The 27,500-nt window shown below is 42.2% G+C and overlaps 2 protein-coding genes and 1 long non-coding RNA gene across 4 annotated transcripts in view; all 3 read right to left on the bottom strand.

Moving 5' to 3' along the window:
* The window catches only part of LOC138206353 (uncharacterized), a 12,879-nt gene extending 11,409 nt beyond the window's left edge, over positions 1-1,470 (bottom strand). The window contains exon 1 of the long non-coding RNA XR_011178938.1: positions 1,297-1,470. This is a non-coding gene — a long non-coding RNA (uncharacterized lncRNA). The remainder of the gene's footprint in view (positions 1-1,296) is intronic.
* Positions 1,471-2,256: 786 nt separating this feature from the next.
* rassf10a (Ras association domain family member 10a) lies at positions 2,257-6,482 on the bottom strand. The gene has a single exon (XM_069163143.1). The coding sequence runs from the start codon at positions 5,997-5,999 to the stop codon at positions 4,554-4,556; it is 1,446 nt and encodes a 481-aa protein (XP_069019244.1). The 5' UTR covers positions 6,000-6,482; the 3' UTR covers positions 2,257-4,553.
* A 3,198-nt stretch (positions 6,483-9,680) lies between these two features.
* tead1a (TEA domain family member 1a) overlaps positions 9,681-27,500 on the bottom strand; it is a 46,811-nt gene continuing 28,991 nt past the window's right edge. For both annotated transcript variants that reach the window (XM_069161941.1, XM_069161942.1), the window contains 8 exons: positions 24,058-24,189; positions 23,785-23,834; positions 22,085-22,146; positions 20,442-20,569; positions 18,732-18,905; positions 16,140-16,280; positions 15,024-15,176; positions 9,681-14,490 (listed from right to left, as the gene is read on the bottom strand). In XM_069161941.1, the coding sequence (XP_069018042.1) occupies positions 14,377-14,490; positions 15,024-15,176; positions 16,140-16,280; positions 18,732-18,905; positions 20,442-20,569; positions 22,085-22,146; positions 23,785-23,834; positions 24,058-24,189 (954 nt within the window). In that variant the 3' untranslated portion in view covers positions 9,681-14,376. The remainder of the gene's footprint in view (positions 14,491-15,023; positions 15,177-16,139; positions 16,281-18,731; positions 18,906-20,441; positions 20,570-22,084; positions 22,147-23,784; positions 23,835-24,057; positions 24,190-27,500) is intronic.

Genomic DNA, 27,500 nt, shown 5'->3' with positions numbered 1-27,500 from the left:
GGCGTACAAAGACGACACCAGAGACGAGGGCTTTATAATCCGGTCCTAGTTACGTTTCCTTCAAAGTGTACTTGCTGTTTTGCGTCGACAGAATATTACAGCCACATTAAAGTGAAGAAGAAAAAAAAAAAAATCAAGGGAAAAGTCGAAATGTCGAGAATGAAGTTGAAATTATATTTCCAGGCTAAAAAAAAAAATTGCATTTCTACTTGCTTTGCGCGTATGATTCTACAAGATGCCTTTTGTGGATGAACTCAAGCAATTGTACTTCAGAATCAGTTTTAATGGACAGATTCAAAGCGTATCAGCGGTTAAACCTGCACGACATCGCAAAGAGGATATGTTGTATCACAAGACACAATAGATCTTGCCTCCAACATTTTGACTTTATTCTTAAAATAGAATATGGACTTTAATCTCAACATTTTGACTTTATTCTCGAAATATAATTACAACTGTATCCTTGAGATTTTGACCTTTTTTTGTCTCGACATTTCCACTGTATTGGCGAAATCCAAAATAAAAACAAAAAATCTCCCTCCTGTATTTTTTTTTTGTATGTGCCCCGAATACTCTCAACCAACTTTGTACATCTTCCTGTAAAGCATGCCTTTTCTAAATATTTGGTTGGTATAGACGAGTTTGAACGATGTGCTTGTTTCATCTCGTAAACCAATAAGTATAACCAATAATACGACCCGTAAAGCATAAACACAGTCAGTAAACGCGACGTTTTGTTTGTGTCTGTGATAGTTACGATTCATTCCACTTTTCTTAAAGATGAGAACTTGACGAGAGCGTTAACGAAAGCAGACGCGGAGAGAGAAAGCCGAGCGGAGAAAACGAAGAGCCGCTTGATGTCAAATTGAACCCGACGGTGAAACCGAACCTTCGATTCCGCCGAACCGAAGACGCAAGAGAAAGTCGGGTTTCGTTTCCCGGCCCGGATCCAAAAAGAAACTCACAGCTGACTCGCGAGTCGGCAGAACAACCAGCGCATTAAAGTAATGAATGAGGGCCGAGACGGATTTACAAGCCCGTCGGAGGAGAATTGAAACGGGTGGTATCAGATCTCAGCTTTTACATCAACTTCACTCGCGACTAAATTAACCCTCGAGCTTAAGATCGCCGCCTTTTACATTTGCTTCGCCACTTTTTTTTTTTTTAGAAATTTTACAGCAAATATTCAGCAGCCGCACACTTAAATTTGGCTATTTTCTAGTTCCTTCTCCGTCGTTCAGGAGAATATTTTACACTTGTTTGTATTGTTCTTCCTACACAATTTTTCACACTCACTTCCTGTTTGGGTAAACGTGTTTTTCCTCCGATCCCACGAGTCCATCTCCGACCGTTGAGGGTTTGGCTGTAGATTCAAAGGCTCATACCGTTGACGCAGTTCGACGCCACGGATGCCTGGCGTCGCTCGGAAACGACGGGGCGCGGCACGATCGTCGGAGAGACGAGGGAAACTGCCACGAGGTCGTGTCCTTTGTTCCTAGAAATGTCTGGAATTCTCTCGGTCGGTTTGACGCGTCAGTAAAGTACTTATCAGTTTAGGTAGAAATAAAAAAACGCAGTACGGGGCGAGAATAAGCGCCGCTGTCCTTCGAAATTCACATTTGTCCTTATTTGAAATCGAAAATGAATTCTTGACCTCGGAAGACTGCAAAACTCTCAAGGTCTTTTGATTGTATCGCGATCTTCGTCAGCCGTGACGGTTTTCCTCGTCGTCTTGTTGGACTCGTTGGACTTGTAGACATAAAAAAAACCAACAAGAAAAACCCCAGGTGATAATGCACAGATCTCGCTGATTCTTCAGGAGAAAATCGCTCCGTCGAAAACTGTCCCGCGACAGCGTTTAAAAAAAAAAAAAAAGGTGCTGCTTTTAATGAATATTTCAAATGTAATTCATCGTCGCTGCGAGCGCCGCAAATTAAGACCCCGTTCACCTCCATTAATTTGGGCGCAAAGTCAGAAAACGTGAAACTGGAGCGTGAGAGCTCAATCGCAGTAAATGAGGAAGCATTATTAATGCAGGTAGTTCATACCGGAGTGAGTCGGGGAGCAGCGATCAAGCACAACTATGCATGACGGGTGTGACAGGATAAGAGGCGCGCGCACGCACACACACACACACACACACACACACACACACACACACACACACACACACACACACACGCACACACACACACCTTTCAGTAGTAAGCGCCTTGAGACGCATCAGTCACGCCGAATGAAACCAAAACACACATCCAAGATTTTCTTGCTGTTTATTTCAACACTTAACAGTCAAGTGTGATAATGTGCTGACTGGCGGGTTTTTTTTTTTTAGGTTTTTTTTTTAGGATGCTGCCACGGTGCGAGTGAGAGCTCTCGTTTGCTGCAGCCGATCTCGAGCTGTCTATCTAAGACAAAGCGAGGTCCCAAAAAAACAAAAACAACAACAACAAACAAAAAAAAAGCACCAAAGAAACGGATCAAATTTAACTACACAATTTTTGGTATTTTGGATACGGCGAACTCCACAGAAAACAGTATCGTCGGTCTCTTCTAGGTGTTACAAAGCTATTTACTTCTCAGCGTTTACAGTTAAGAGTCAAACGTGTAGGAAATGACATCACGACGTCCGGACGGAAAACACGGAAGTAGGCGGAGGGTTAAATGAACGACTCGGTTTTTATTTTCGGTTGTTGCGTCGTCGGCCCCGTGCGGGTCGTGGAGGAGCGCGGAAGCCGGGAAGCGCGGCTTTTTTGCAGGAACTATTTCCTAAGACGACGAGTGAAGCGAGCCTTAAAATAGGATTTCTCCCGAAAGCATGTTAAAAATCGAATCGTGCAGGTGTTTGTATCCACAAATGTCCGACACTGCAAAGACCTAAAGTATTTCCAACTGCTTCTGTATATAAGCGAAACCTTTTTTTGTTCAACTTTTTACACTAGAAATAAAAAAAAAATAATAACTGCAATAACAGCTTTTCGTGGAAACGGCGCCCCTTCAGGGCGGCCAAAAAACCGACGTGAAAACAAAATAAGCCGTGCTCCGATTTAAAGGGGCGCTGCGTTAATTTTACTCATGACGTTCGGCTCACTGGCCCTGAAACGTAATCCTCAGCCTGCGGAAATACATGTGTGAGCGTGCAATAGCAATGTCACACGTTTATTTTTTTTTTTATTGCTAAATTACCCTGATGACATCATCAAGCTTTGCAAATGGTTACCGAGCAAAGGCGGAGGGCGTTTAGGAGGGCGGGAGGGTCTAATTAACGATCGTATCCAGGAAATGTAGGATCCAGAGTTTGTGGATTTTAACCCGCAATTTGTTTTATCATCAGTTCAGCTGTTTTTTAATGGGTTTTTTTTTTTGTGAGTAAAAGTGTATTTTTTTGTAAGTGCCTTCCTAAATTTCTGCAGCACCCCTTTAAAAAAAAAGTGCAAAAATGTAATTTGTTGTGACCTGATTTCTAGAAAGATGCCGCGCTGAATCTTCTTCCTGGAAGCTGGTGGGGTCAAATAAATAAATACTTCATCAAATTATGATTGGTGATATTTATTTATTTATTTTTCTTTTTTTTTCTTGGCTTCTTCACGACTCTATAAAAATGTAACCTGCTTGTCCTTTCCAGCTTTGCTTACTTGAAATGCTCATATATAGCTAATAGAAACATGTTATTACGTTGATATTTTATAATCCTAAAAAGCCATAAGTTTAAAAAGTTGTGAACCGCTACGTTAAACAATGTCGGAACGATCCCGAAAGAGCCGTGACGACAAAACGAGAACCGAATGTTTCATTTTTGTTTTTTTCAACCTCTGAAATTTGACCAGTAAAAGACAGAGTGTGTTAGTTTAACCTCCATTCAGCTCCACCACGTTTAAATAAATACGACTTTTTTTTTTTCTTTTTTTTTTTTTGTGCTTAAAGAGAGAGACACTCCATAACGGGACAATATAAGTTATCTATCAGCTCAGTTTAGCCGGCGGCGTTACAGATCAGTGTTTTTTTTATACTCGAGTTAAATTCTCCAAAAATGTATTAACGTTCGTAATATCAAGCAGTTCTGTGCAGTCGTTTTATGATTTCTATGAATTTCAGAGACGGTATAGAGACTGTTCACTTTACTGTGCATTAAAGTACACTTGATGTTGACCATTTAAAGAAAACCTCCCGTTTTTAGACTCTACTGGCAGAAGCAAGCGGTTATCTCTTTGTTAAACCTGCGATCGAGTACACCTTATAAAGTTAGCACTACAGATTATACGTTGTTCTCAACACTCTTCTAGGCTATTCCTCCTAATAGATGGTGCTTTGTTGACTTTCCTCCCGGAGGTCAAAGGTCAGCTACGGATCAGCACGGGAAGTCGAACCATCTCTAAGCATGCTGTCCTTTCTAGCTTATTGTGCAACGACTACATATAGGAATTATTGCTTTTAGAATTACAGTGTCCATACAGAGGTGCATCTTGGGAAAGTTATATTGCCAACACTGATTTCTCTTGCCCCTGAGTTTGTGGCCTCGAAATTGCATAAAAAAGTCCAACGTGCTTCTGAGTCTACACCAGCGACTCGCACACCGGCGGGTTGTCCGAGTCCTGGCTGTGCATGGAGCTCAGGCCCGTGTCCGAGTCCTCGTCGTTCGTGTTGCAGGTCTTGGACAGACCTCGGGCCTGCTCCACCCAGCCGCCGCTCTTCTCGCCCGCCTCCGGCTCGGCCTCCGAACTCACCGCGCCCTGCTCGCCCTGCTCGCCCTGTCCGTCGTCACTCAGCTTTTTGTTGGCGTGCTCTATCTCCATGGTTTCAACTTTGGCCAGCAGGTCCAACAGTTCGCTCTCTCTGGTCTCCCAGAGTGCCAGACTCAGGTCCAAGTCCCCCCTCATGGCGTCCAAGTCCGTCTTCAGCCTCAGGCCAATGTACAGACTGGTGTCCAGCTGGGTTTTGATCCTCTCCTCCTCCAGCGCGAGCTCGTTCTCGGACAGACTCTCCGCATCTGGCTCCACCGCTGGAGCGGCGGACGCGGCGAGGCACGTCTCCTCCGCCGCGCCGTCCGCTTCCTGCGCCGCCGCATCCGCCGCTCTCTCCTCCCGCCGCCGCTTCATCCACCGGCGGTTGAGCTCCTCCTGGATCTCCCCGGTGATGCTCTCCACGAGCGCCTCGCGCTCCGTCAACTCCTCCTGCAGCCGGACCACCTCCTCGCACCGGCGCGCGTATTCCTCGAACTGCGCAAGCGCCTCCGTGTCCTGCCGCTCCGCTTTGCGCTTACAGTCCGAGGAATTAGGGGCGTCGGACGGAGGCTCCACCATGTATGTGTCCTGCACATAGTTCACGCCGTGTCTCTTGATGCGGTCGAAGTGCACTTTGGCCTCGTAGCGCTCGATCTCCCGGTCCAGCTCCTTGACCCTCTGGATCTGCTGGCGGATCGTGTGGTCCTGAGAAATCACCAGGTGCACCAACGTCTCCATCTTCTCCACGGAGCCCTTATCTTTAAAAACAGCCTGCTCTTTCTTCTTGTTCATTTTATCCAACTTCCTGAACGCCTTCCGGACGATGCGCCGCTGCTTCTCCTGGGACGTGTTGGCCGCGGCCGCCGCGGCGGTCCAGCAGGTCCTGGCGGTGCCCTTGAGCAACCCGCCCGGACCGCCGGAGCTCTCCCGGCTCTGCACGACCCGGGCCTCGGCGCTGCGGGGCCCGTTGTTGGGCAGCGACGCCTCGTTCTTCACCAGCACGAAGCGCACGTTCTCCTGCTCGTCTCCCCACGCGCTCCACAGCCGCAGGATTTTGGTCTTGTTGGGCAGAATCCTCTCGAAGCCTCTCCATTTCTCCACCACGCAGTAGGACTGGGGGGCGCCGGACAGCATGGACGCCGAGACGCCCTGCTGCAGGTTCTGGTCCTCCAGGAGAACTCTGACCACATCGGCGCAGGTGGTGCGCTTCGTCAGCCCGGAGACGAGCTTCTCCTCCCGGCAGACCCACACCGAGACCTTCCCCTCCTCCGGCTCCATCTCCGGGGGCCGGGGGGCGGTGAGGGGGGGGGAAGTTGCCTCAGTGAAACAACTTGAGTTTGTTTGTCTGCTGCAACTCAAAAAAACAAACAAGCAGACAGCCCTATTTTGTAATACTTCTGTCTCCTCTTATCAGGAAGAAATGGATGAAAACCATGAATTCCCCCCCCCCCCCCAAAAAAAAACAACAACAACCCGGTTCCTCTGCGCTCCGTAAATGCGCTCAGGAGTCCGAACGTATGCGCAGCTCGTGACGCCTCAAAAGCAACTCTCGGACTTTGTCTTTGGAGAAATTAAATCCATTCATATGTCTTCTGCGGTGTGTCCGCGCGCTGCCTCGCACAGTCTCTCTCTCTCTCTCTCTCTCTCTCTCTCTCTCTCTCTCTCTCTCTCTCTCTCTCCCCCGGTGGATCGAGCACAGCCCCGCGCGCGCTGCTCCGGAGCGGAGCGGAGAGGAGACGTGCGTCCTTGAGTCAGGACGCGCTGCTCTGGTGTGTGTGTGTGTGTGTGTGTGTGTGTGTTGGGGATAAAACAGGAGGCTGGGACACGCCCCCCTCCCACCTCCACCCTCCCTCCTCCTCCTCCTCCTCCCTGTGTGTGTGTGTGTGTGTGTGTGTGTGTGTGTGTGTGTGTGTGTGTGTCTCTCTCACAAACATACACTCCCCTCACCTCCCCTGCTCAGGGGGGGGGAAACCTGCGCTGACATCATGAAAGCAGCCTTTTGTCCGAAGTGGAAGGTCGGTGTTCGGTGTGAAGATGCACACTTTTGTTATCAACGCACATTTTTGTGCACGAATTTGTGGCCGGTGTGCGTGTGTTTCGATCAATAAATCCATAATGGTACAAAATGAGATTTCTTCTACTGCCGCGCAACCGGCGAGAGAAAGTATTTCTTCGTCCTCTTCTCCCTGAAGGTGCTTTTCATCCACGGTGGGACGAAACCAAGCACGCGAAGGCCTCGATGTAAAGCAGCGTGATGTTGTGCCACGTTGTTCAAATCTCCAGCGGCTACACGGTGTTTTAAAAATCTCGGTTGCGTTGCGTCGACGACAACAGGCTCATCTAATAATACAACAAATATTTCATTTGTGGCAGTTAACTTTTCTGAGATTTGACTTGAAACGCCGATTTTTGCGCTTTAAGCTCTTTGTGACTTTAAAGAAGATGAAAACTGAGTTTTTAATGTTCAGTATTTCTGTAAAACATTAAATATTGATCAGGATTTGACGACAGTACTCTGGTTAAACCCTGCAGCCGTCACCTGATACCGACCCTCGATGTTGTTGTTGTTGTTGTTGTTCTGTGGAGAGTGCAGACAAAAACACATACAGACGTCTCGCGTGTCAAATAACCGGGTCGAGGCTGCAGTTCACTATTTACCGACTATCACATGTATTCAATAGTTTTTATTTGTTTTTGTTTTTTTTACTGCAAAAGGGGAAATTAAAGAAACTCCTTTATCTTATTTTATTGTGCTGAAATATTTCTGGGGTAGAAAGTGAGTAAATAGTGCGAATCACTAAATTCGACTCGCAAGTAACTCGTCTGGATTCGTCAGCTGACCAGTAGCGAGTCGGACGTGTGAGGCGCAGAGTTCGGTTATTTAGTCTCAAACTTCTTTCATTTGGATTTCTGACCAGTCGCTGCTTGTATCAAGCTTTTATTTTTTTTTAATTTTTTTTTGCTTGTTTTAAGATCAAATCTTAGCGGCAACAATTTCATGCAAGTTTTAAGAGACAAGAAAATGTCCATGTCATTTTTGCGCACTTGTTTCTGTTGTCGTCGGGTTTTTTTTGCTTGAAATGAGCAAATATCACAAGTGAGCAGAATATTCTGTCTCGTTTCTAGTGTTTGTGTTTTATTTTGAAAGGGAAGCGCGGCTTGTATGAAATTCAATGTTTTTTTGAGATTTCTTGTCACACACATTTTAGATTTTTTTTTTTTTTTTTTAGGCCTTTATTTGTAGATATTAGTTCTAAACACAGAAGAATCAGAAGACAAATATTCCAGATTTGGCCTCATCTCACGATGCAACTCGTTAAAAATGTCGAGTTTTTAAGATTTGAAGAACTTGGGTTAAAAAGTCTTGGTTCGGTGTGTTGGTCGCTTCATGGTTAAGACGTAGCTGCGAGATCCTCGGTTTGGTTCCCGGCCAAGCCGGCGTCGCGGGTTGTTGTTTCGAGGTGAAATGGTTTTGTTTTTGTTGCGGTGTCAACATTTGCGATGCTTGTTTCTTGACTGTTTATGAATTTTTCTTTGTTTACCTCTCTAGTTGGTTGCTTTGCTTGAAATGACCAGATTTCACTCGTTGTTTCTCGTTGGGGTGGGGGGGGGGGCGTTCACGATGTCCCGGCTAAAAAAGCCAAGAAGAACTGGCGCTCGAACCGCCTGCCAAAGCTCTTACTCAGCAGAGTTGCGCCGCAGTGTTCATTGTTGTTCGGTTTTCATCTTCATAATCTGCACGCAGCGTTTTTAGAGCTCAGCTGGATTGAACATAAAGCGAAAGGAAATCCATCTCATATAGTGTCTGACCTCCTAATCTGCTCTTTCAGGGCAGAACGTGGTCAGCGAAACTCATAAAAGGATTTATATGCATTAGGAGTGTTTTGGTGTGTGTGTGTGTGTGTGTGTGTGTGTGTGTGTGTGTGTGTGTGTGTGGCCGGTGTTCATCCCCCAGCAGGGACCATTAGTGTGTTTGTGTACTGTAACTTGTAATTTGGAAAGATGCATCAGATCAGGTTTGTTGGTCAAATAAACTTGGAAAAGGCATCTGGTGGGTATATGTGACCGCACGTACTCCGACGTGTGTGTGTGTGTGTGTGTGTGTGTGTGTGTGTGTGTGTGTGTGTGTGTGTGTGTGTGTGTGTGTGTGTGTGTGTGTGTGTGTGTGTGTGTGTCATACAGTACTATTCATTGTGGTCCTGCATCACACACACTAGGTCTGGATGAAGAGGATTGTCGGTGGTGCGTCTGGGATGCCAGTTAAAACGCAGAATGTTTTTTCTTGTCCTTGATCTCATTTCCCGTGAGGTCGTCGCGTCCGTCCGACCTGTCGACTTATTATTGGCTGGTTGTTCCGTAGTTTCCACAATTAATCGGACTAGAAGGAGATTTTGTGACACAAAAAAAAAAAGACTTGATTTTGAGGCAGATGAGGTTTCTTCGTGTTAAAAGGGAGTTTTTCCTTCCCTCTGTTGGAGGTTTTTCTCCCTTAAATGGGGACTATTTTCCTCCTTGCTTTTGTGGGAATTGTTGGGTTCTTCTGTATAATGTTGTAAAGTTCTGCTGTAAGGACTTTAATGTGTTAAGTGCCACGAAATAACTTGTGATTTGACGCCACATAACTGAAAATGTACTAAAAGTTTAATTGAATTTCCTAGAAAAATGATGTCCATTGTTGTTTAAAAATATATTAAGAGATAATGAGGTGAAAGAATACGATTGTCTAAGTGACAAATTAATAGAAATTATTGGAGCCGTTAATGCAAATATATGGCAGGAAGTGATTATTACCTCGAGTCTAAATATATAAAGTTGGAGTGAATTCTTTTGAGTATGGCTCCCTCTGGTGTATATAAAGGAAACTACATGGTTGAAGCTCGAGGAACCAGTTGAAGCTTCCCATTAGGTTTATTTGCACACAAAAAAAACCCTGCAATATCTACTTAATGACATTTTTTCAGGAGCTTTCAACTCGTAAAATGGCCGTTGATTCTCGTAACCAAAACAGCAAATACTCGAGTACTTAAAATACATTTAGAGGTCAGAATCTGGTACGTCAGAAACACTTCAACGTCCCGGTGAGATCCTCTGTGGAAATAAAAAAAATATATTTGTGTTAATTTTGTTATTTGACAATATTCAAAAAAAAATAAAAGTGCAGGGATTAATGAGTAAAGACAGAAACCAGGAGCACAGTTTAGAACTGACCATTTATTTAAACTGAATAGCATATGCGTACAAAGTCTCTACAAAGCTAGAAAATATCTAACATACTTTTAGCCATGAGGGGGGGGGTGGGGGGGAGGGAGGAGGGGAGTTACAAAGCAAAGATCAGACCCTGTGCAGAACCAATTGACACACATTACTAGCTTTTGGATTTTTTTTTTTTTTTTTTTTTTCTAAATGTACTCTCTTCTTCGCAAAATAGGATAAACATTAGAATATCAAAGATATACACAACATCTGTAATAAACGTTATTGTCACTTTTTTTTTAATTTTTTTTATACAAAGCACCTTATCAAAAAAATACGCGCGGAGTACGCGCGGCGGACGTTGGTCCGCACGCGCGCCCGGAGCGAAAAAGATTTCAAGGCCATTTTGGAATTGATTACAAACTGGATTTCTGTGCCACGTGTGGTTCCGGTGTAGAAGATATAACATCTAAAACTGAGCACGGACGGGACGACACGGACGACACGGACGACACGGACGACGATGACTGAGAAACTCGGCGGCTCACTCGACCTTTGAAACTTTTTAGGCGTCGAGTAAAAACGCTGCTTCGAGTGCGACTTGGTTATGACGAGTGGACGTTTAACAGTAAAGCCCTACAGCTGAGTCCTCGTAACGGTTCACAGACATTTTGAATAAGTCACAGGGGCCTTTCTATTTTTCACACAGGGCTTCTTCAGTCGGCCAACCAAGATGATAAGAGGTGTCCATATTTGTTGTTTTTTTTGTAACGTAGTAGTACTTTTTTTTTTTTTTTTTTTTTTTGGCAGAAGCTTGTAATACATCAGTTTCCCTCAGTGTCACATGATGACTGTCTTTGGTAAGCAGGTGGAAAATAATGTCCAGACAGAGGGTCGTTATTGCGACATCAGCCCCTCTGAGGCTGCGTGTTTATTTATCACTTCCATGTAACGTGTCGGTACCTCGGCGTGAAGGCCCAGCGGTCTGTCTGCAAACGACGACTTACTGCGGTGTGAGACTGAACTCTGGGAAAGTCCAAAGCAGGGGGACATTTTTTTTTTTATTTTTTTTGGAGAGGGAGTTTCCTGCCGGGATGATTCACCATTGTGGTGAAAATAATTGTTTGTGCAGCTGGTTGTAACCCTGAGAAACACCAGCAGGGGGCTCCAGGTTAACAGAAAAGTATCCTGGTTTTGGACAAGTGAAAAACCTAAATACTTTTCGGGAAGACTGCAAGTCAGTCAGACGGGAGTCAGAACTTATATTTTTCTTTACCAGCTGCTGGCTCTAATGCTGCGTTCAAATGGGGTCGTATTTATCGCATACATGAGAAGAGTCCATATGAGCGGCGCCCTATTGTGGTATTCTTGACGTCCTACCTCGAAATTTTCTGTAATCCCAGAGTACTCGAGTTGTAACGGGTTTGCTGATGTTTGCAAAAGTGGCAGAGGCCGTGCACGTTGTTGGATGTCGAGCTAACATATTGTAATTTCAGTGACGTAGAGTTTTTCTTAATAACTTAGATGATAGCCCACGTCTGAGGGAAATGTCGATCCTCCCAACGGCCTCATCTTTTCCTTCAGTGCCTTTGCATTTCCTGCGTTATGTTACCCCTCCATTAGCTTGCTAAATTGTCAGCCTCTTTGGCTTCTAGACGCCGCCCACGTTGCCTAGCAACGGCGTTTTTACGAGTCCCCGTGTTGTCACCACGAGATCCATTTGAACGCAGCTTAAATACAAATGTCTCGTTTTCAGGTCGGAGGTTTTCTACAAGTTCCTGGATCTTCTGGACACCACGTAGCATCCCAGCTGGTCACACTGGAAACGCAAAAAAACTCTGTGAGTTCTCGAAACTTTGCTATTCAACATCTGGTGTTTTGTAGGCTTCACTCGTTTACATGCACAGGATCTCAGTGAGTTTATATGATAAAAAAAAAAAAAAAAAATAGAAATCTTGTACAGCTACTGTGAGTTTCAAGTCTGTGAAGAATTTGAACTCTCCAGAGAGCCGCCTGGAGTCCCGCTGTCTGTTTCAACAAGCGGGTATCTTAAACTTAGCCGACTAAGTTATCCAGATAACTCAGTAAACCTAGTCTATAGCTGTCTAGTTTTAAAGGAATCATTCTACATTTTCCTTGCTCAGACCGTTACGAGGAGATGGATACCACTCTCATATCTGTACAGTAAAAATCCAGCTACTGCCAGGAGAGGATTAGCGTAGCATAGCTTCAAAACAGGACACCGAAAACTGGAGCATGAGAAACCAAACTGTGCATTCTGACACGAAAAGGCCTTTTTTATCTTCTACACACCATCTACGACACCAAATTATCAGGACATCGTGTGAAACAGAATAGAAATGTCTACTGCCGTTACCAGCCAAAGGCACTTCATGCTGCTGCGCATGACACGGACGAACCACCAAGACGACACCTGCTACAGTACACTCCATCAACGCTTTTTGGTTTTTGATTCATAAAATGACTTTAATTCGGACATAATAACATCATAGAGCTGGAAGAAACCAGCCTGGTAAGGGAACTGCGTCATCTAGAGTTAAAACACGGAGGTGCGAAATGCTTTTGGTCAGGGCGATATCATTTTGATAAGCAGAGGGGATCAGAAAGGTTCGAGACTGTTGCGGGCGAGTAGAGCGCAGTACGATAAAGTGCTTTGAGCAAAGGGAAGAAAAAAAACCCGTGAATAAGTGTTCCAAGTTACGTCGCTCGATCAGCGTCAGCACCTGAGTTACACACGTTTTCGTGACCGATGGTACGATGTGGATTTGCGATTTTACTATGGACCTAAAACAGTCAAATTTTGTCTTACATTTTTTGGGGGAACAGAAAGAAGCCACGAGGATTGTGAAATCACAAATGTTAACGGTCACAAAGAAACGCGCGTAACTCAGATGCTGATGTTGATCGAGCTACGAAACTTCAAATACTTACTCATGAGTGTTACAGCTTCCCGCTGCTCCGTGCGCATTAATGTGCTGCGCTTTGTTTGCGCGCAACAAGGAACAGTCTCTGAACTTTTTGTTTGCCCCTCGTAATATTTCAGGCTTCCACATTTTTGTGCCAGTGTGGGCTTGTCAACTATCAAATTAGCTGGTATAAGAATGCTGAACTAAGCATAATTTGCAAAGTGAAACCGGATTATGGAAACAGGAGTGTATATTAACTGACTGACTGAAATGTTTCTTTCACTTGTACACCATGAATGACATGTTGTTGTATAGTTTTTAAAACTTCACAGTGCTTTTCAATGGACTGACCACAGTAGGTTTTAAAAATTATAATCCTTAAGATCTTCACGAGCATGTTCAACTTTGATCATATTCATTGTGAAGCAGTCAGACGGTTAGCACTGACAGCTATCGCCAAAATGAACCCGGATGGAAATCTTAAGGATTTTAATTTCATCACAGTCTCGACTTATTTATTTAAATCTAGATGAAGAGTCACCTTGTTGCACAAAACGGTACCTGAATCATTCAATTTTTACTTATAATTTCTTATTAACATAAATTTTTAGATAGCGATCGTGGAATTAAAATATAGTCTATATGCTACTATCGATAAACAATTTCCCAAAAAGTTTAGAAGCTTCTTCTTTTTTTTCTCTTTTTTTTTTAAAGAAAACATACAAAAAGGTAAAAATTTGATTTCTTTTCTTTGGGACAAACCTCTTTTGTGCAAGAGTTCAGCTCACACAAATCTTGCAGTGTCTATCTGTACACATCCACCTCTATATTCAACTATATGATAATGCAGTTGTGTTATTTCCTCCTCTCTGGTTATTGATGATACACAGGGTCTGACCTTCAGTATCTCTAGGTATATCTTGGCAGATGACACACACGCCTTTACTTGTGACGGGGGTGGCGAAAATTTGTGAGATCGTGCTTTTTTTTTTCGTCGTCTCGGTGGGTTGAATTTCCCAAAAACTGGTGACAGAAAAAAATAAAAAAAATAAAGTTTTTTCAGCAAAATACAAAATTTATACTGGGAGAAGGAGATGTAAGAAACCAATTAAGCGGGAGACGTGACATCTCCCGGTGATGTCGCGAGTCAGGATGTTCTAGGGGGGAAGAAAACACCCCCGGGTCGATTCTGATGTGTCTCTACGGCTGCACTGCCACTGTACTTTTTTTTAAAAAAATTTTTTTACAGCTAACGAGCTACCGAGGTTGGAGTTAATCAGTTTGTGTGTTGAAACGCTCCTGCTGAGAGGCATCCGGTGTTAATTAACAGAAAATTACCCCCGTTATTACTGTTATCATACTTCTCCCTTGAGTAGCAGTGAGAATGCAGCCTTCTCCTTCTTTACTAATTTGTTTTGGCTGAAATAATATTTTTTTGTTTTTTTTGTTGTCAAATTCAGTTTTACCGCCGAAATATGGACATTAGTCACCAAGCAAAGGCCATATATGTGTGTGTTTGTGTAATTGTGTGCGTGTTATTCCTTGATGAGTCGATAGATGTGGTGCTGTGCTCCGTGCTCGTTGTTGGACACCTCGAACACACACGCCATACACAGCAAGGTCTCCTGAGTGTCTCTGTTGCTCACCACCTGGACGCACAAACAACGGATAACCAGGTAAACATTCAGTGTAATTATAATATAAAACGCATGACAACAAAATATTACCAATGTACTAATTAAATGGGCATTACTGCCTCAGTAGTACTTCAGTGAACTTACAATAGGTGTGCTAATTCTTTGTAGTGATTTTGTGTATTTTATTTTAGCCAAAATATACATTTTCAAGTAATAATCTGTCCCTCCAATTGTTTTTTGTTTTTTTTATTGTTTTTTATTGATTGTTGCAGCAACACTTCTAAAAAATGTTAATGCAATTTGCAATTTAATTTTTTTTTTTTTTTTTTTTTTTTTTTAATCATAAAACGTCTTCTTTGTATCGTGCATTTTGATTGGCTGTTAAACAGTGCAGGAAACAATCGTGCAGCCACAGACTCCGCCGAATTGAAAACAAAAACAACTGCACATTTCTGTGACCACTTAAAAAAAATGTGTTAAACTTGAATAAACTTCTTCATACTATGGACCCGAAGACAGAGAGACAAACCGACTGACGTCCTCACCAGCAGAATAGTGAAGTTCTCCAGCACACTGTTCATCATGTATTTCTCCGGCAGGTGTTTGAGCTTGTGGATGAAGTTGATCATGTATTCACACATCGGAGAACGACTGATTCTGTAGATGAAGCGCCCGTTTTCAAACCTCGCGTATTCCGTCTGTGAAAGAGACACGACATTACTGAATTAAATGTGACGACTTGCCATTAAAACCGGAAGGATGCCGTTTATGGGTCAATTGAAAGTGACAGTATGAGTGATATTATGGAAAATGAAGGATCCAGTAAAGACTAAAAAGTCCGGATATTATCATTTGAAACGAATTTTAGATGACTGTATCGTTGCTGTTTTAAAGTGGGCAACATATCCTGTTGTTTGAATTAAACTAAAGCAGCAAAAAGTATTGAATGTATTTCAGTTTTTGGACTAAAAATGTCATAAAAAAAAGTCATACTATAGTATGTCGTTTTCATATTTTGGACGACATACTGTAGTATTACTTTTTTTTCATATTTTGGACGACATAGTATACCACACAATTTTTGGGGGGGATATCTTGGAAAAAATTAACTTCTGAAGTAACTTTTGCAGCACTATAGAAGTGTTGGTTGGTGGTGTAGTGGTTAGTGCTCCTGCCTTCGGAACAAAGGGTTGTTAGTTCGAGTACGGCATAGCACAGTTGAAGACAATCAGATAACATTCTCAACAAAGACTTTAAAAACTATACTAAGACTTTTTTTTTTCATATTTTGGACGACATACATATAATATGACCTTTTTTCACTGAGGAAGTGTAATACAAGCTGTCGCCCACTTTGCCTGAAGTATTTACAGCTGTGCTGTTCTTGTGTTGATCGATTTGACTGTAAGAAGGACTTTCAAGTCTTTTTTTAGTTAAAGTTTGACTTTCTCTTTATTTGTATTGTTTATTTAACCACAATAACCTATAACCAGATACACAGTTAATAATGAGTTAAAACTCTAAATGAAACAACGTGAAAACTTCCATGACTTGGCTTTAGTTAAGTCCCTTGTTTGATTTCCGCACACCAGACAGTCATTGCCAATAAAAAAAATGCCCTGAATCGCTACTGTCAATCACGAGTTTGCATCCGTTCTCACCTCCACCTTCTCGACCACCTGCTTGCCGAAGGAGCAGACCTTGGTGGAGCATGTGATGGTCATGTTCTCCGAGCTCTCGTACTGACTGGTGACACCGTAGAAGGCCGCGGGGTCGTCCTGCACGTTGGAGTTCAGGTCCGCCTGGCAACCGCAGAGCAAAAGCACGAATATACACACCATCAGCGACAAGATGTTCACAAAACTCATCAACATGAAAACAAGTGTGAGAAGCAGCACTGCCACCTGTCCACCACTAAGGTTGGCCAACGCCGCCCTCTGCTGGTGACTCTCTACCGTAACAGGCTCAAACTGCACAATCTGCCTGAGGTTGACTGGATCCCCATAATGCACTGCAACAAGTTCAGACTTAAGTGACAAATAAACAAGAAGGGTTGCCTCATTTTCATCAGATAAAGCAGCAAAATAATCCCTAATACTCTTATTGTTTATTAGTGAAGAGTGGAGTGATGGTCTGGCCTGTTCGAGACTTAACTGTTCTGAAACCTTACATTTACAAATTCACTTTTTTCAGCTCATCACAAAGGAACAAAAATTTAACAATTTTGTGTATGTATTTCTGCTATTTTTTTCTTTGTGTGCACATTTCTAATATTTCTTTCTGTCACACTGGAAATTCACACTGACTTTTTTTTAGTGGGACTATTTTCTACTAGTTCTACTAGTTCCTGTGAAAATGATTCACAGTTACATCTTTTGATTTTCAACACTAATTCTCCAAAAATAAGTCATTCACATTCTGTATTGACATTTTTCTGTGTTTGACTCCCAATTTCATACATATTTACCCAAATAACACTGTATACTTGTACATAGTTCAAATTTAAACTTTAAACAATGTTTGGCTTCACAGTATTAGTTTGCAATAAATGACTGACCTGCTGTCAGCTGCTTGTCAAAAAATTAAGTTTTTCCAATGGTGTGAAAACTACGAATGTAATAAATGTCCTTCCATTATATCGGGAAGAAAAGACAAAAAAAAAGCTGGACGACTAAAACCAACCTTTGAATGATTCGATAACACTAAAGTTAAATGGAAATTATGTTCAGTTGTGTTTTGGGTGAACTGGCCCTTTAAAATAGTGGGTTTGTTTTAGTTTTTTTTTTATCGCAGTCAAATATTTGTACAAATTTCTCGATTATAAAAAGACACAAAAAACAGCAGAAGATTCAACATGTCAAAAAAAACAACAATATTCCTGCGTAACTTTGTGTCGTCGAAGCTGGAAAATGTTTAATCAGAGCAACGAGAACACGCTGCTCCTGGATTACAGGCCGGGAGAAGTCGGGAAGAGTTTGTACTATTTGTAATGAGTTCTCGAAGGAGCACTGCGTGTGTCAGGGCTGAGAACACACACACACACACACACACACACACACACACACACACACACACACACACACACACACACACACACACACACTAAGTCACCCACGTGTACATTCATTCACACACAAACATCAAACTGTGCTCTATTAAAGCAGCAGATTATCAGAAACGCGCTCCATTGTGGCAGATCTGAGAGCTTTTTAATTAAATTCAGAGGGGAGGCTCTCGACATGACACGCAGACACACTCTTCGTTTGTTGTCGTGCCGCCAACACACCTCGTCTCTTCTGTGCTTACTGTATACCGAAGGCCACTTTAACAAGCCTTTGCCGCATCATTTCTGCCGTCCGGCAAAATTCGGCGCGACGGTGCCGTCGCCGTACCCAAATTTTTGGTAGTCGTTACCAATTAAATAAATGAACCAGTGAAATGAGTCCGTTTTAACCTGAACTCTTTTGTATAAAAAGCACACGGCACAAGAGAAAGGATGGAGCCTTCGAAAGTAGGAATTGGACATTTAATGACATATTTGATGGCAAACCAAAAAAATTCAACTGTGCCAAAACCTTAAAAAAGTAATTAACTTGTTTTAATATTGGCATTTCTACAGCGCTGCAAAGCCCAGCTGCCTGAAATATGAACAAAACATTTAAATAATAAAAACCCCAAGATGTATACATTAATATCACAAAAACAGCGAAATGTGACCTTGTATGTAAAGACGTTATTTCAAGAGAGGGATTTTTGAAAGTCCTATGGTGCGAAAGAGTTCTGACAAAGAACCGCAAAGTGAGACACACACACACACACACACACACACACACACACACACACACAGGTGGAAACAGAACGACCTGTGAGTCAGGAGGTGAGCAGGTGTTCAAACAAAGCGACTGCGCTTTCATCAACCCACCACCTCCATTTCCCAGGTGGAAAGACAGAAGACACACACACACACACACACACACACACACACACACACACACACACACACCTGTAAAGACAAACAAAGACATGATACTGTGTGGAAAAATACCAGAGAAAAGCGGGGTACGTGTTAACGCTGCTCAGTGATCACCAAAATATTTTCAAGGGCAAAAACAAAGAAAAATAAAAGTTTTTCAAAGTATTTCTTGAGACTTTCAGCTCGAAGCCGGCGCGGAGAGAGAAAAGAAAGAAAAACAAAAACAACAACAAAAAACTGGAGTAAGTTGGTAAGTAGGTTGAGCGTCCGTCTGACTCACCCAGAACTTGATCAGGTAGAAAGCGTTTTGCGGGCCCCGGCCGAACAGCTCCTTCAGGCCGCCCTTCTTCTCGGGGAACTTGTCGTAGATTTGCCGGATGTCCACGCACTCCAGCAGCGGGTCGCTGTAGCTCGGGCTGCTCTGGTTGATGTGCACGAACAGGTGCTTGTTGTACTGAGAGGAGAGAAAAAGTTGAAATCAGATGAGGGGGGTGGAAATAAAAAAAATAAAATAAAAAAAAAAGTGTAGACAGATGGGGAAAAACAGCTGATTTCACAACACTTCATGTATTTTAGTCGTAATACGGATGTTTTTTTTCTGATAAATGCATCACAGAAACATAAAAAAAAAAATCCTTAATAAAAAAACTATTTCAAACAGGATGTAGTGACGTCGCAGTGTGTCAAGATTTCAGAAATTGGAGTTTTGTTAATTGCGATTGGCACTTTGCAGTAATATTTGTATAATCTCATAACATGGTGCTCCACTACGTTTGTATAAAATGATAACCGGAAATGTGGGCGAGCAAATGTGCGGAAAAAAATATAGTGATTAAAAACATTTTAAATGTTTTAAAGGTGCAATATTTACGATTCATCATTTAAAACGTTTATAAATCATAAGAAAAACTGCAAAAATACGTTAAAGACGCCAACGTATCGGTTCGCACAGTTGCGCTGAAGCTATCGTGCTAACCAGCTAGCCCCCGACCCATTTCGTAACAGTAATCGGTACCTGCAGGATTTCAGGATCTCGCTGCATTTTTTTTTTGTTGATTGTTGTAATCTAAAAGCGGATTTTCTCAAAAGTTGTGACGCAAGTTGCGTAATTTGAAGGAACTAACAAATTAGCAAAATCGCTAACCCGCAAAAATTGCACGTTAAAGGAAATGATGATTTTTTTTTTTTTTTTTTTTTTTTTTTAACTACCAGAAAAAAAAAGTAAAATGTAAACACTTCCTCAGAAATATTTTACTGACAATCTTTATTTATATCGATCGCGAGCGAGGAGCTACTTTGGTAAATTAGGCGAGTTTTGTTCTGAAAAGGCGACTTTATGCCGCGACGCTTTCAGAAAAGAGCTTCTGTTGAGGAAAAAAAATTGTTCCTGGAAAAAAAAAAATTGAGAATTTTGCAAACTTGCAAGCTCACGTTAAAAAAAAAAAAAAAAAAAAAAAAAAAAAAAAATGCCGAAAATTCATTTGACCGCCGTCAAATTATTGCGTTTTTTTTTTTTTTTTTTTTTTTTCCTGCAAAAACATACATCGTAAAACCGATGCGGGAAACGTGACGCCCCGTTTGACAACAGAATCTATTTTAAAGTCATTGTAGAAGAGTTTATTTATTTCTTTTTTATTTCTTTTTTTTTGTTGCTGTCCAAACAGAAAGCAACAAGATGAATGCCAGCTGTCTTGTGAGCCCAAGGTAGAAAAATGACATTGAGTCCGCCGGCGTGGCAGGATGACAGATGGAGCGAGCAGACAAGAGAGAGATAGAGCTTTACAAAGGTTATTCATACTCGGAGACACACAAAGGGCTCTCTGCTGCCGGGTTATCTGTCATCTCTGTTTACGGGACAATAGGGAGTGCTTATTGCAGACTGGCGCTCGGTGTGTGCACGTATATGTGTGTGTGTGTGTGTGTGTGTGTGTGGAGGAGGGTGGTGGTGGTGGTGGTGGTGGAGGAGGGGGGGAGGGGGGCCTGCACTCACCGCCTCCTGGTCCCTCTGCGTCTCCAGGAAAGATGAAAACTCCACCAGTCGTAGTTTGGTGGTGCCGATGGAGCGACCCTGCCACGCCGGCTCTCTGTGCGTTTGGGCCGCGGCGGGAGGCTCGTAGCCTGGACGACGACACACACACACACACACACACACACACACACACACACACACACACACACACACAGAGAAAGAGAGAGAACCCGTTTAACCCCACCCACTTCACCTTCGCCGTCATCGCGTCCAATCGTGCCGCAAACGTGTGAAAAACATCGGGGCCATTAAACTGGGAGTCCCGCGGACATACAAAAAAAAAATACAAAAAAAAAAGGCCGACTCGAGGTGAGATTAAAGTGAAAAAAAAAAAGCAGTTGACAAAAGTAGATGTAAAAACGGGGGGGTAACAATGACGCGGTGAAATCCTGAAACCCACACAGTCCGTTTACAAAAAGCCTCTCTGCTCTCTCGTCGTTTGGTTTCACGTTATTGTAACTGGCAGCGGTCTTTTTACAACCCTGCAGAGACCACGGCGGGTTAAAAGGTCACTTTAACACTTTAACGGTGGAGGCGAGACCGGTGAGGAGTCGCTTCTGTTCATCCAAACTGAAGTCACGCTGGAAGTTGTTTTTTCTTGACACGTCGTTCACTATCAGCATCGTTTATAACGTGGTTTTAACCGAGAAAGAAACATACGCGAGAACGTCGCCCCCTGGTGGTGCAAATCAACTCTGACTTAGGAATTTTCCTGGAAGCTCAAGAGTTCGTTGACATGTTTGTTGATGTTTACAAAAACAACGGAAGACTAGATGGTAAATAAATATGTAGTAATTTTAGTGGTATCGAGTTTTTTTTTCGTAACTTAATAATACATCTGTTGTTGTCGCCTAGCAACGTCTCGTAACCACGAACTCACGACTTCCTTTTGAAGGCAGAATTTGGGAAATACGTTAAGTTTTTACCGACTATTTGAAGGCAAACTGTTGCGTTTACGCTGACACATATAAAACATCACACGTGACATATATGTTGTAGCAATTGTATGTCTTTCAAGTTAATAAAGAAATATTTTTGGGGGGTATTTCGTCATATCATTAGTGCAGAAATACCCTGAAATATCATGATATTCTCTCTGAGGCCGTGTCTCCTACGCTTTTACCCAGCATGCAGTTCGGTTGGTTTTTCTTGTTATTTCAGCAGCTCAGTTCAAAAAAATGTTGGTTTTGTGGGTCTCGACTGTCGCAGCAATTCTATTTTTAACTATTTTATAGTGTTAATTCACAGATTTTCCACCAAGTTAAGCTGTCGCATAAAAGAAAAATCATCAAAACGTCCTCGTATTCTGTATTTCAACTGTAATCGGGTATTCTGTGAGAACTATAACCAAATCTTTCCAGAATGATGTAAGAAGAAGTCAGATTGATGCCTTTTTTTATTTATTTATTTATTTTTTTCCTCGTTCTGACCTCTGAACGAGACAAAAAGCCAACCGACAACCGGAGGCCCCGAACGAGGCCAGGCGGAGTCGCGAACCCCCCCCCCCCCCTCCGTCCTCCCCGCGGCGAGGCGGCGGCGCCAAATGGCCACCGGTCCCCGCGTCGCAGAAAAAGAAGGTAATTTGCAGCCGAGGCGCCTCTCACCTGAGATTGTGGTGGTTCCCGCTGTCTGCACCGAGTAGGCTTGCTGAGAGAACGGCTTGATGCTGAGAGAAAGAAGACGTGCACGCGCACACACACACACACACACACACACGCACGCACGCACACACACGCACGCACACACACACACACACACACACACACAGATGAGAGAGCGTTGAGAAGAAAAAAGACACAGTAGGATCCGGTCTCATTGTACCCGACATTATGCAGAGAGGAATTCTGCTCCGTCTTGTGTGAACGTGGAGGTCAAGAGCTGCTCCCGAGTTCAGTAAAAGCCGCTACACACCCCCCCCCTCCCCTCCCCATCCCACCCCACCCTCCCTCCACCCCCCCCCCCCCCCCCACTCCAATTTACTACCATTACCGGGCGCCGAAAGCGAAGAGGGACACGTGAACGGGATCTGATGTAGGACGAGGAAACGGCAAGGAAAAAGGAAAAAAAAAAAAAGATTTCAAAATCCGGATAGAGTCTTAACATCGACGGTGATTTTAATCGGCGTGAGTCACGTTTGTTTTTCTGAATTGTCCTTTTGAGATAATCGCGCGCGCGAAGACGCGGTCTCGACGGCGGACGTTTTAGATGTTTACGTGTCTGCTACAAAACAAAAAACAAAACAAACAAACAAAAAAAAAAGGCCTCCGTGCGTTTAAGAAGCCAAATTGGAACCGACTTCACTTTTCCAGCTTACAAGCGCCAACAACGAATGTCCCATCTTTGATGGTGTTCCCAGTGAGGAGGAAGAAGAGAGAGCTGCACAGCAACTGTGATATTCGATCGCCCGGTCGTTGTTTGAGCTATTTGAAATAGTGAATGTTACGTTTGCAGGGTGAGAACTTGCTTCTCTTTTCTGTTTTATATCATCATAATCTGAATATTTATAGTTATAGACATGACACTTAAAAAAAACGCCACCTTGTTTTACGTTTTATTTACGTATTTTGAGTTTTGTCTCGAGATATTTTGTCATTTTGTTCAACTGCCTCCAAACGACACACCGGTGAGTGTAATTGCCTGCTTCAGCTTTCCGGAGGTAGTTTTTGTTTGTTGTTCAAAAAATATTTGTAAAAGAAATAAAAGAAAAAAGGATGGAGAAAGAAGCAAATTGGGCTCTTAAAATATGGGATGAACAATTTCAGAACATTTTACAAACAGAGAAATGAATATGGGTCGATCTAAAGCAAGTGTGTACGTCACAGCCGCCATCTTTCATAGAATATATAAATATAACTAAATATTTGAACTTTTTTGAACTATTTATTCAAATCTACGCTAATGATTTAAGTTGCACTTCAACATGGAGTAAAATGATACTGAATTTGTTTTCTTAAGATTTCTGTTTTAAAGTTTCCTGAAGTTAGAAGCAGCTTTTTTTTTTTCTTATAGATTATTATGACTTTTTTTTTTTTTTTTTAAGGAAAAATCTACCACAATAATCGAGTTTTTTGCCGCCTGCCAGGTTTGGTCTCAGAATAAGATCGTAGGACAGTAGAGTGACTGTTTTCTTTACATACTTAAAGCTCAAACGATTTTTTGTTTGTTTGTTTTTTTACATAGCTCAGGAGGGCTGGAATAAAAACTTGTACTTTCGAAGCCGAAGCTCGGGTCACGTGTCAATCAACGATCGAAGCAGTTGACGTGTTAAAGTTACACAAGAGTGTGTGAAGTGAACGTGACTCACTCTTCATTGGTGGAGCTGGACTGTCCTCCAGGAATCATCCCTTGCCACAGCTGAAAGATAACACACACACATGAACACACACACGAACACACACACACACGAACACACACCGGACCGAGATCAAAAACTACGACTGCAATGCAATTTGTGTGTCCTTCTTTTGCGTAACTACAAAAATATCCTGCTTCCTGTGTGAATTTACAGAGAATAAATACAGTATCTGTGTGTGTGTGTGTGTGTGTGTGTGTGTGTGTGTGTGCGTGTGTGTGTCACCTGTGCGTTGCCGGGGAAGCTGGCTCGGACTATCCCGGGCAGCAGCTTGCTGTGGATGGCGGTGGCGGAGACGATCTGGGCCGAGGACATGGAGGAGATGCTCTGTAGAGCTTTCTCCTTGGCGCTCTGGTCCTTCCACGTCAACGAAAAAAAAAAAAAACACACAAAAAAAAAAACAACGTAAACACCGTCGTCATTACGAACGCACTTCGTACACGGACGTCGGGAAAAGCGGGAAAATTCCAAGAAAGCAAGCGCTAAAATCTTAAAAATAAGAGTCTATCGATATCTTTTTTTTTTTTAAACGAATATGTTACTTACAACCAGACTGAGCCAGCTAAGAAGTTTGGTGATTTTAAGTGCTGCATTTATTCAGTTTGAGAAAAGCAATACGACGGACTACATCTCGTCTCTGTTGCTAGGGTCGTTGCTAAGGGTCGGCCTACTTCCTGGAGTGGTAAAACATTGCGTACATTGTGTTCGCTTCTGCTGACGCGACGGATCGTTTTCCGGTTGTTAGTCACGCCCCCTGCCTACCTCCATGTGTTGCCATGGAAACGGAGATCACGCTTACAAAAAGTTGTATATTTTTCAGAGCGAATTGCCCCACAATATGATTTTGATTACTTATTGGTAACTTATTGTACCGTCGCAACATGACATTGCGATAAATTGATACTTAAGCAATATTACAATATTGATTAAGTGGACTTTGAGCTGTTATTATCTGCCTGGTTGTCTTGATTGCGCAAATTAACATACAACAATTTAAGCAAACAGCACAAAAAAATGTGCGTTTACATATTTCAATAGAACTCAAGTGCTGAAAGTCATTTTAAAGACAATAAAGCTCTGATTAAAAATTCCTGTAAACGCCATACAAGGATAAAACAGGAAATTGAACAATTCACGTCAGTTTCAGCGCTTTTTTTTTTTAAAGACGATCTTGACAATCAGAGCTCCCCCGTTTTGAAGCTGTCGTCACTTTTAGTATTTAACCTTTCATAAGCGGAGAGCTTCTGGAGGAAGTGGCTCCTCTGGCTCACTCGGGATTAAAGGGTCTGACTTTGCTTCACCTCTAATTATTAGAAAAAATAACAGCGCTAATCAGGGAACATGTGTTCGCGTCTGTTTTGCCCAAAAAAAACAACAACAAAAAAAACAAAAAAAAACAGGGTCTCCCAAGTGGAGGACTCGGGGACATCCACCTTTGTCTGTTTGGGTGTGGCGGTGATGTGGCTCATGGCCCGGAGGGGAAGTCACAGCAACGCCTCGGGGGCAAACAGCAAACACGCCGCACAGCAAGATTCAACACGTGGGCTCCGTTTTTTATATCATCCAAACTATTAAAAAAAAAAATAATAAATAACACGAAAAACTCGGGAGCAGAAAAAAAAAACCCAGCAGAAAATATAAAAGAAAAAAAATTGATTTCGCTGGAGATTCACTAATTGGCAGCGAGAGAAAAATCTGCTCTCTGTCGGGAGGTGATACCATTACAGGAAGGTCTGAGATGGGAATGTTGCTGGATTTTCATATTAAATACCAGGAAGCATACGGGTTTGATAACGTCCTCGACCTGGACTCATTCTGTAAATAACAACCCCCCCCCCCCCTCCTGTGTGATTTGGTTTTATGCTCTTACATCACACTCAGATGAGAAGATGAGATGTGTTATTGAGAAATCCATAAAGAACGTACATCGTTAAAAAAAAAAAAAAAAAAAAAAAAAAAAAAAAAGGTCCCAAATCGACAGTTTCTTTCGTAAACAAGCTGAGAAAAATGTGTTAAAACAAACACGGCGCTCTAGTTTTTAGTAAAACGTCACTCAGGCACGATTAACTGTGCGGTTTTTTTTTTTTTAAGAGGGACTATTTTCACGTGCGGATTGATACGCAATTGGTCATCAAGTGTACTATTTGAGATCATTGGGAATTTAAATTCATATGTATATTTAGGACATTTTGGGGGATTTTCACTCTTCCCACCTGTTGGAAGATAGAAATGGTAGAAATGATAAAAGAAATAATAGAAACATGCTAAAATCTGAGACATCAACACAAGATTTATTTTTATTAGGTTATCATTCTGAGGCAAAGAATTATCTGATGCATTGGTATTTTCTTATATATATATATATATATATATATATATATATATATATATATATAAAAAATAACATTTAAATTCTAAGCTGGATCTTTATTGAATATAATGTATAAGGATTCATTTTCATTCTGCTACGCTGCACACGTGCATTTTTGACACTGCAGTGTGTTTTATAAAATCATGTTAAAGACGACAGCTTCGTGCACTGATACTGTATCTATAATGTGCGTTAGATCAATATTGATTCGTAAAACCTTTATTATCAGCTGTAATGAACCGCGTGCCGTTTATTTTATGGCAGCAAACATCAGCCCGGCCCTTCGTCTTTTGTTTCCACTCACGGCTCCGACTGCATTACGTGAAGTTAATTACAACCAACAGTGAGGAGGAAGAAGAAAGAGGAAGAACGGTGAGGACGAGACGAAGGAGGGGAAGAGATTAATAGACTGAAAGAAGGGAGTGGGAGTGGGAAGTGAGGCGGGGGGGAGGAGGGGTTGGATGGAGAGAGTGTAAGAAGGATTGAATGGTCGGATATACAGTAAGAGAAAAAGGCAGGAGGAGGAGGAGGAGGAGGCCGAAGACCTAAACAGGCCTAATTAGAAACCTCGGATACAAGAGTCACTGTGTCTATAAGCTCCAGGAAGCTCAAATAAAAAAAATTTAAAATAAATCAGTCCCTCCAAGATTTCTTTCCGAGAGTTTTTCTTATTTTTGATTGTTACGATCAAAACATGTCAAAAGAATTGCGATGTAATTTGCAAAGTGAGGTTTTTTTTTTGCCGTTAAAAAAAGAGAAAAATCTAAATCTTTTAAAGCACTACATGATAAAAGAATAAATATGTGAATCACTTCCTTTGATAATAAGCATTTAATTACAAACATTTTAAGGTGAAGACAAAACATTTCCCGACACAGGAGTTGAATTTTTTTGATGAGAAAACAGGTGCAGATTGTAAATGAGGAGTTGTTTTTTGTTAATAAAGCAGGTTTTGTCTGAAAAGACGTACTTTACGTCGTTAATACTTTTAGCACGGCTGACGAAATTATTTGCAGAAAAAAATCGCAGGAAGTTGGAATAAATTGAAAGCTCCCGCAAATATCGAGTTTGCTTGATTTTGCATTAATTATTGCGATTGCAAGATCACGATTTCCCAGAGGGACTGTTTAATCTTTAAAATGAAAGTCGGTAATTTAATAACAACGAAGTATTTGGGGGGAGTTTTTTTTTTCTCTTGCAAATATGAAGATCTGAGGTCAGTGACCATTTAATGCCTTTAATGTCTGTGTTCCTGTAGGTGGCGCTGTTTCGGCCTGTTCTTCCTTTGTAGCCATCA

This window comes from Embiotoca jacksoni, unplaced genomic scaffold (assembly GCF_022577435.1).
Source record: "Embiotoca jacksoni isolate LCO1_2020_lvr unplaced genomic scaffold, fEmbJac1.0.p SCAF_3, whole genome shotgun sequence".
NCBI classification, from domain to species: Eukaryota; Metazoa; Chordata; class Actinopteri; family Embiotocidae; genus Embiotoca; species Embiotoca jacksoni.
Note: the sequence above shows the minus strand (reverse complement) of the source record. Positions and strands in the feature narration are given on the sequence as shown.